General features: G+C 38.8%; 1 protein-coding gene across 1 annotated transcript; it reads right to left on the minus strand.

Moving 5' to 3' along the window:
* Positions 1-1,075: 1,075 nt before the first annotated feature.
* On the minus strand, positions 1,076-7,395 carry mrps23 (mitochondrial ribosomal protein S23). The gene is made up of 5 exons (XM_017707200.2): positions 7,183-7,395; positions 4,903-5,085; positions 4,732-4,809; positions 3,961-4,084; positions 1,076-1,514 (listed from the first exon to the last, which is right to left on the minus strand). The coding sequence occupies exons 1-5, from the start codon at positions 7,224-7,226 to the stop codon at positions 1,368-1,370; spliced, it is 576 nt and encodes a 191-aa protein (XP_017562689.1). The 5' UTR covers positions 7,227-7,395; the 3' UTR covers positions 1,076-1,367.
* Between the last annotated feature and the right edge of the window lie 2,102 nt (positions 7,396-9,497).

The following is a 9,497-nucleotide window of genomic DNA, read 5'->3' on the forward strand; positions in this document are numbered from 1 at the left end:
CCTGAAGTGAAGTAATAAAAACATTTACGTGATTCGTGTACATAAATTATGATGAACTAATGTCACAACTATTATTGTTGTACAATTATTGTCAAAAGTAAGCAAACTAAAAAAACTTTAACTAAAAAAATTTAACTATATATATTTTTTCTGTGCCTTCAGTTCAACATGCTGTTTACGTTGAGCGTTCGGGGTTTCAGTTACTGTCTTTACTTCTGTTCATGGGATGAAAGTAAATTTCTTAAATGAAAAAAAAGTCTTCTACCACATAAGTAAATACATTTATAGCATTTAGCAGACGCTCTTATCCAGAGTGACTTACAAGAAGTGCTTTGTTTGTCTAGAGAAAGTATCTTTGCTGGTTACCAATAGGTTAGAGAGAAAGACGGTTCTGAGCTCAGATACTGCTAGAAACAAAGTCACTGTTGATACCCAGAGAAAAAGAAATAACACAGTTGAACACAGAACAGTGCAATACATTACAATACAGTACATAAGTGCAGTACAATACATTACAATCAAAGCTTAATTCAGTGCTATTAAGTGCTGTATAAAGAGATGAGTCTTCAGTCTGCATTTGAAGACAGCAAGAGACTCTGCTGTACAGACAGCCAGTGGGAGTTCGTTCCACCACCTGGGTGCCAGTACGGAGAACATTCTCGATATACACCAAAGGGTTTGATGTTTACTGCAAACAAATGGAAAGAAAAAAAAGGAACAGCTTGATTTTTCTCTCCCACTAAAATGACAAACACTGACAAACTGGTGATTATCTGAGTATTTGTCAGTTTCAGTTATCCAGCTGCGCATTTTCAAAATGTCAGTGCAAAAACTTACTTATTCTTCTGCGTAACAGTCAGCCAGTGCATGGGCTGATGGATGTATTAATCCACTACAAGAGCTTGTGTGGTTTATCTTTGATGAAAACCATTTGAAAAAAGCAAATCAATGTTTTTGCAGTCAATTCATAAATGTTCCTCAAATTAAATATGGAATAAAATTTTTTTTTTTTTTTTTATAGGTTCTTTTGAACAAGCAGTGGAAATTCCCTTTAAGGACTACACTGGACACATGGTAATCTCCTAATTCTTTATTTTATGTATATACAGCAAATAGATTGAACACAAAGTAAAGGATCTTTCATTAAAATAACATCAGTTTTCAAAACAACATTATTAGGACACTCATGTTGACGATGGAACACAGAACATGCTGAAACGCCTGATGTCAACTTCCATTTTATTTTTCAAGACAGGATTAATAAATTCGTCAGTGAGCACACTTCCAGACGCTGTCCCTGCAGCTCTTAAGCCATTCTTTTATCTCGGCCTGTCATACTTCAGAGGAATAGATGAACAGAGTCTTTGTTACTGTGATGCAGTTGGGCTGTCAGTGGTAACTGTCTGTGCCTGCTCTTCTGGCGCTTGTGTCTTATTAGCTGTGTTTTTCTGTTGCTCAGCCAACATCTCAGCCAGCTCCATGCCCAGCAAAGGATTGGTTTGTCCTGCTGCCACCTGGTTATCAGAAGCCAGACAGGATGAAAGGAAAACGTTACTGCTGTTAAAACTGCCACTAAACTAAGAACGAAAATCATTACAACTGAGCATCGCAGCTGTGTATATATAGTGAAACAGCACACTCTAGTGGAGCAAACAGAAATTACAATGATGTGCCTGGAGCGCAGCACAAAACAGTAATTTCCTGAACAATTTTAGATGTGAAGCACCACATGGACCTAGACTAGATTCTTAGGACAGTTGCGCAGAAAATGACATTCCTAGCATTCCATTCTCAAAAGGACAGGGCATCCTACGTCAGTCACTGAATTTGACTGTAAAACTCTGCTATCTAGCGATGACAGACAGCATTCCAATATGACTACAGTCAGAACACATTTGAATGGTAAATCAAGGTCTTCAGTCTATTAAACCAATGCAAAGATGAACTTTTTTAAATTTTATGGTACTGCTTATGTTTTATTTATATGCACATATGAACACTAATGTCTGTTACTGCATATAGATGCATAAATACGGATGAAACTGTCAAGAAGAAGGTTTTCTTTATTCTAAATTATTGTTCATTTTAAATAGTGTTATATCAATCTATTGATGTTATTTTAATCACTGTCCTATGCAAAAGGATTTTTTTCAGGCTATGCTCAGCATTTTTCTAGCTAAATACAAAAAAAAATTCTACAGTTCATTTTAGTGCAGTTTACAACTTGTAATGTTCACTCTGTCGTTCTGTCAACAGATCACAAAAATTGATCATGCCCCCTAGCCTGTCACTCACTCACTCACTCACTCACTCACTCACTCACTCACTCACTCACTCACTCACTCACTCACTCACTCACTCACTCACTCACTCACTCACTCACTCACTCACAGCAGGCTGGAGACTCGAGACAATGTGTGTAATAAACAAATAAACAAACAAACAAAAAAAAAAAAACTCAAACTACCATGCTATCTACAGATGTTGCTAACTATGAAAAGGCTAAAATCTCACAATTAACTGTCAGACAAAACACATTAGTTCTGCTAAGTAGTAGAGCAAAGTAGTTCTAAATCCAACTACCACCAGCAGTGCTTTATTGCCACACAATATATAATCTTTAATCTACAACATAGCTTATATCTAAAACAGTCCAATTGACTTTCTCTTTAGAAAAAGGGGCACACTGGCAGATGCACAATGTCCTGAAGATTTGAATTCCAATTTAGTTCATATTAATGTGGGATTTTCAAAAAATGACTGCCAAAAAAAATGAAATGTCTCTTTTTTCTACTACTTTTTACTAGCTAACAGCTACATTAGCTGAGGATGGCTAGTTAACCAAAGTTTTCAAATTAGGTTAGCTAACAGCTTTCTCTAAAATCTGGGCATTTTTACCTTCATTACTACTTTTATTTATAATGGATCCTGTAGAGGCTTTTTATCTTAAATTAATCATGACCGTATACTGCAAACTAATGGTAGGTAACCAAGTTCCTGTCAGCATTTCTTAATGTCCCCTGCTCAGATATGTCTAGCAGTTCAAAGCATTTTACTGCACTCTGTGATGCTCTCTGTACAATAACGCCTGCTGCGCCAACCAGCAGCAGATTCACACTGCTGTGCCGAGTTTGAACAGGTTAATCTTTATTCACTCTCTGACTCATTAACTGACCAATTTCAGTCAGCAAACTGAGGCTGTACCACTTGAGAACAAAGTTGCTGATTTAACACTTAAACTGTTACACATACAGACTTCCAACATTTACGGTTTGTCTGTACATTCCTTGTTTAAGTGCACGGGATTTTCACTTTTAGTCCTGCTTTCGGGAAGAGAAATGAATGCTCAGCGTAGTTGACATTATGGGCTTGACAAGCGTTCTCCACTTTTTTTTTGCCCTGGATCGGTGCAACAATCTTCACCTTGTCTTTCACAAGACTTGGTTCCAGAATGTTTTAAAGCACTTTTGATTAGACTGGTATTCTACCTATGTAGAATACCTATGTAGTTTACCTATTAAACCTGTGTATTCTGCTCTAAAGGTTTATCAGTGATATGTTGGTAAAGGACAGGCTGGTGCATTCCTCGCTTCATGGTAATCTTTAACATGTACACTTACAGGATGTCAAATTAAATGTGCTGGAGTACAGAATCAAACCCACCGTCAAAACAATTCAATTGTGAGAAAAATATATGTACCTTTTCAAGATTTTTAAGGAGACAAATAAAAAAATGCAAGACTCAAGACAAGGTGAAAGGAGTCACTTAAAAAAAAAAAATCACAATGGAATATAGTCCAGTTATGTTCCCTGACTACAGACACTGAAGACGTAGTCTTGAGAGAACCTCTCCACTGACAGTGTTTGTACCCTGAAGCGTAGTTTTTTGTACAGTCTTTTTCTGAAAGTGCATGAACTGCAGTGTATGATGTGCTGTCACAGAATATACATCAAACTTACAGCAGGACCGCCTCTCCTTCTGAGCACGATACCCTCGGCAAGAAGAGCTTTCCCTGTTTCTTCAAACAGCATCTCTGGCTTCACATCTCCTCTGCTTTCTAATTCACTGTACTTCTCCACAAACCTGCACAAACAGATTTCAGTTATAAGGCACACCAGGAAAAAAAAAACAGTGCTACAGCAGCAAAGGGAAAGCAAGGCACTCAAGAAAAAGAAGTATCGATAAAAGAATTAACAAACAAAGTATTAACCTTATTAATGTGTTTAGATGGTTACAGTTTGTTACTTATTACCATACAGATCAAATGTATAATACTAAAGATGAAAAACACAATCTATCCTTAAGGAGCTTTAAGGAGGAATGTGAAATAATATCTGCTGAAAGGGAATTTCACTTTAAGTCTGAAATAAAGTGATATCACACTTAACTGATTTCAAATCTTCCAAAATGCTCACTAGTGTAAGTGACAGAACATCTCACTGTTATTTGGTGACGTCAATGTTTGTTTTTTTAAAATAATTGCTCAGAAAAAAAGCACATGATCACAAGTGCTCAAGATATCTGTTTATGCAATTGCTAAAGCACTACTATGGATGAAAAACTACACATATGCAGTGTGCAGATGATAGGAGTTGCCTAAGGCAAGGTGGGGTGGGTGAGATTGTTAGGAGGTGGGGGGTGATGGAGGTCTAATAAAAACCAAAATACTCACTATTTCAACTGAGTAGTGTGTGTTACATGCAGTGGTCACTGTATTAAACTCATCATACCTCTGGCATGTGGACACAAAGTTGGTTTTAGTGAGGTCAAACACTTTAGGTCCACTTCCGTACATCTCAAAGAACTTCCTAAAATCAAAAGAATAGCAGATGTTCATTAGACGGTTACGACGTATCAGCTTGGCTCATATAATCCAGGCAGATGAATCTGTGGTGACTTACGCTCGTACTTCATCTTCCTTGTAAAATATTTCAGGCACTGGATCGTCTTTCTTTTGGGGCCGTAGCGTTTTAGACAATCTCACATATAGAGGCTCTCTCTTGGGAGGGAAAGCAGCGTACACGTCAAACCAAAGAGGCTTGGCAGACTCTTTGATGACTCCAGAGCGCATCAAATCACGAACTCTTGACGGGATACAGGAAAAGGAAAGGGGTGAAGGAAACATCTACAGTAATTATGATAAACTTCAAAATAAAAATAAAGTTTTAAAACACTGATGCAGTAAGCCAATCACTTGATTTTGCTACAGCATCGAAAGAAATGAAGGGGATGCCAGGTTTAATGCGAGACCTTCCTTTACAAATAATACTTCTACCTGAGTACATTTTTAAGAAATCTTCTATTTAATATTTACATTTATTTGTACATTTCGCGGTCTTGTTTGTTCAACAAATTGAACAAGAAAAAACCTACAAGCACAAAGTAAAAGAACTGTCTAATAATAACTGTCTAAACACCTAACAATAATCATCATCATCATAACACAACAAGATATTGTACATTATAATGTTATACTTCAGTATAAAACTACAAAATAAAAGATAGAATTAAGTATATTTTTATTATGCTTAAAATCACTTAAAAAAATTTTAAATTACTACCAAAAATGGCAAACAATGATTTTATTCAGTATTCGACATACAGTATTGAACTAAATCCAACTAAAAGGGACTAATTCTGCTCTCTTTACAACGAAGCATGCAGTTGGTCAGTGTTTTGCAAGTATCGACAATACGATATGTTCAGAAAAGCATCCTGCACTGTGACAATTTATCATGACGATATCTATTGTCATATTGTTCAGCCCTAATAATTAGTCCTGTTTAATTGAATTCAGTGCAGCATGCTGTGCAAAATGCTTAATATAAACTAAACTCAATAAACTTCATAAATATCATGACATGTAGGTTATAGTGAAAAACCCCTTGAAGCATCTTGATATGACATTTTGCCACATCACCCACCTCTAATTAGAAGAAAGTCAATATTTGAGGAAAATCCATCAATATTCTACATTCTCATGAATGTAATATTTAGAGACAATATTAAGAAACAAGCTCACTTTCTCTTTAGTTTCTATCACTCTGCATAACGTGGGAACGTGGGAGTGTACAGTGGCAATAAACTGGATTGGGCTAAGAACACTGGCGCCCTCTACAGGAAGGGCCAAAGTCATCTCTATTTTCTGAGGCGCCTGAGGTCCTTCAACATCTGCTGGACTATGCTCAGGATCTTCTATGAGTCTGTGGTGGCGAGTGCTATCCTCTATGCTGTTGCATGCTGGGGAAGCAGGCTGAGGGTGGCAGATGCCAACAGACTCAACAAACTGATCCACAAGGCCGGTGATGTGGGTGTGGAGCTGGACTCACTGACGGCTGTGTCGGAGAGGAGGACACTGTCTAAACTGCAGGCCGTTATGGACAATGGCTTCCACCTACTCTACGACACGGTGATGAGACACAGGAGCTCATTCAGTGCAAGACTCATTCTACTGAAATGACCACAGAGCACCACAGGAACTCATTCTTACCTGTGGCCATCAAACTCTATAACTGTTCATATGTGTAATAATAATAATTGGGTGCAATAAGTCAGAGGTACAATAATTTGAACTGCCTTATACTAGATGTTTAATATTTATTATCACAGTCATCGCCACTTTACTGTATTCATAAGAACTTAAATCTCATGTACATACAGCAAATTTCTCTCTCTCTTTGATTTAAATTATTAAAGCCTTCATTCTTTTACATAAGTGGTTGCAACTGTAACAACTGCAATTTCCCTCTGGGATCAATAAAGGATTCTGATTCTGACTCTGAAACTTAGTGATGACAGATCTGAGGAGAGACTAGAAAGGACAACTAAAATATAAGTGGACCAAGGACTCTTTAGTCTTACTCAGTGCAGAATAATCTAATCTTGTTAAATGTCAGAATCCCTCAAACAGGACAACAGGACAGCCTGAGAAAGCCTGAGGCAGCCTGAGAAAGCCTGAGACAGCCTGAGACAGTCTGCAAAAGCCTGAGACAGTCTAAGAAAGCCTGAGACAGCCTGCAAAAGCCTGAGACAGTCTGCAAAAGCCTGAGACAGTCTGCAAAAGCCTGAGACAGTCTGCGAAAGCCTGAGACAGTCTGTTTGCTGAAAGATGCTGCTGTAGCTTTATGGTTAGCTTATTTAGCCAACGAGCTAAAGCAGCTCAGAGCACTAAAGACGCTCACCGAGTGAAGACAGTGCCGAATTTCTCCAGCCTGCTGCCGGCCATCTCGTGTTTATGAACGTTGACAGGACCTGCAGCGTCTCCGTTTATTGTTTAAATGCGCGCATGGAAATAAAACAGCCAGGCAGTAACGCAGAGAGGTCACCAGTCCTCCGTCAGCATGGCCCTCTGCGCTCTGCGGAGCCACCGTCCGCTGTACTGCCGAACCGTGTTCCCCGTACTCAACCTGCACCCCAAGGACCCTTTACTGACTGTCGTGTTTGCCCGATTTAAACTCATACAACAACTCTACCGAATCAGGCCGCATTAACAGTTTTTTATTTTAATATTACACAGAAACAATATTATAAATGCCATTTCTACTTTGGTTGAACTTAATTCTATAATGTATAGTTGAAAGAACGATGTACCGTTAGCTAAATGTGATTCAAACGTTTAAGATGATCTTAATTTTTTATTTGATCTGTGTTTAACCGACTCTACGGAAAAAAAGATCTATTAATAGCGGTTAAAGGGGGAGAACGTGCAGTGTAAGAGGGCTGAAACTGTCGTCCAACATTATTGTCTCTATATTTCAACTAAACATATATTGTTGCTATTTGGCCTATTATTACTGTACGTTAAGTTAAATACAGTGTTCATATTCAGTACGTTTTTATTTTATTTTATTTTTTTACTTTTCGCGTACATATCTGTGCATTTTCGGAAGGCTGTCCACCCTGGAAAACACCGGTCTCAGTCTTTTTCGTTTCAGGCGCGCCTGAAGCGACGTTTCTGACTCGAGTTGTCCAATGAGGTTGCGAGGGGTGCAGGATTTGGAGGGTGGCGAATTATAACGCACCACCCTGGCAACTCCTCTTCTTCATAATATTACTCGCGGGTTACAGCCAATCACCCACTGCAGCGCCCCCTGTTGGGAGAGTTTGACCAGAAAATCGCCGAACTGTAAGGGCGGGATATGAAAAAGACCAAACCAGAGCTAGACTAGTCTTTTACTAGACTTAAAACATATCTGAAACATATCTCAACATGAGGTGTAAAGAAAATGAATAGCTAACTAACTAACTAGGTGCAGTTGTGGGCTGGAGGTTAGGGAACCAGCCCTGTGACCGGAAGGTTGCCGGTTTGATCCCCTTGGCTGACAGTCCATGACTGAAGTGCCCTTGAGCAAGACACCTAACCCCCAACTGCTCCCCGGGCACTGTGGATAGGGCTGCCCACTGCTCTGGGCAAGTGTGCTCACTGCCCCCTAGCGTGTGTGTTCACTAGTGTGCATGTATGTGGGTGTTTCACTGCACGGATGGGTTAAATGCAGAGCTCTAATTTCACAGTGTGCAAACACAGTTGGCAAAATGGTTCTAAATACTAATTAACTAGCTAAATAAAAATCTCTTCGCCTGTGCTTCTTTCCATCTCATCTTTTCTTTCCCCCCAAATCCTTCTAGGCCCATCTCCTGCCATCAACAACTCGCCTCCATCCCCTGACGTAGCTAGGAACTGGTCCCATTCACCCAGTTCTGTAAAGCTGGTCAACTAGCATGACTATACTGAATGACCAGCAGCACAGACCAGCACTAACCTGCTTAAACCTGTAAGGACCAGCTGGTCTGTGCTGTTTTTTTCCAGCAGGACTGCTTTACCTTTGTTCACTTCTCACTTTGAAACTGCATCATTTTGTTTTACACCAAAAGCATTTAAAAAAAAAGACGAGCGTGGCCTCAGCACAGACACCGGGGCCAACAAACGTCAGTTCTAGATGTTCCACTTCAGGAAACCCAGAACAGTTTTTTTGTTGTTGTTGTTTCCTATTTTTTTTGTGTGTCTACATGATCAGCATCAGTACATTGTAATGCATGTATTTGGATGATGTCCAGGAGTCTGGAAGTGTTCAGTAAAAAGTCTTTATTTAAAATGAAATGGTCATCGTATTGTATTAAGACAGGTTGAGGTTAAATACATTCATCTTAAAAACATTAGCAGACTAAATTAAACAACAGCTTATAACATAAATCTCAAAGGAAGCAAACATATATATTATATTCAATGAGCAAAATGATATGATAACAAAGAGACAACAGACGTAGCCTGTGGTTTTACATACATGGCATAAATGGCATATTATGAGATGCATAAGACCACAGTCACTGACAGGCGAGACAAAGAAAGAGAGGAAAAAATGGAAAAAAGGATGTAAGACCTTAATTTCTGTGTAACATCATCACTAACTACGAGTAGGCTCATTTACAAACATGGAGTAGTCTTTTCTTCAGAACTCTGATGCCATCTGGAGGGCAAAAAACATATTGCAGCAGCAGG

This window comes from Pygocentrus nattereri, chromosome 17, assembly GCF_015220715.1.
Source record: "Pygocentrus nattereri isolate fPygNat1 chromosome 17, fPygNat1.pri, whole genome shotgun sequence".
NCBI classification, from domain to species: Eukaryota; Metazoa; Chordata; class Actinopteri; order Characiformes; family Serrasalmidae; genus Pygocentrus; species Pygocentrus nattereri.

What these genes read in the sequence shown, in the direction of transcription:
- mrps23 (XM_017707200.2), bottom strand. Translation starts at nt 7,226, where the DNA reads ATGGCCGGCAGCAGGCTGGAGAAATTCGGCACTGTCTTCACTCG. An exon ending in TTCGGCACTGTCTTCACTCG is followed by an intron (nt 5,086 to 7,182) that starts GTGAGCGTCTTT and finishes TATCCCGTCAAG; the next exon opens with AGTTCGTGATTTGATGCGCT. An exon ending in TTTGTGTCCACATGCCAGAG is followed by an intron (nt 4,085 to 4,731) that starts GTATGATGAGTT and finishes CTGTTTGTGCAG; the next exon opens with GTTTGTGGAGAAGTACAGTG.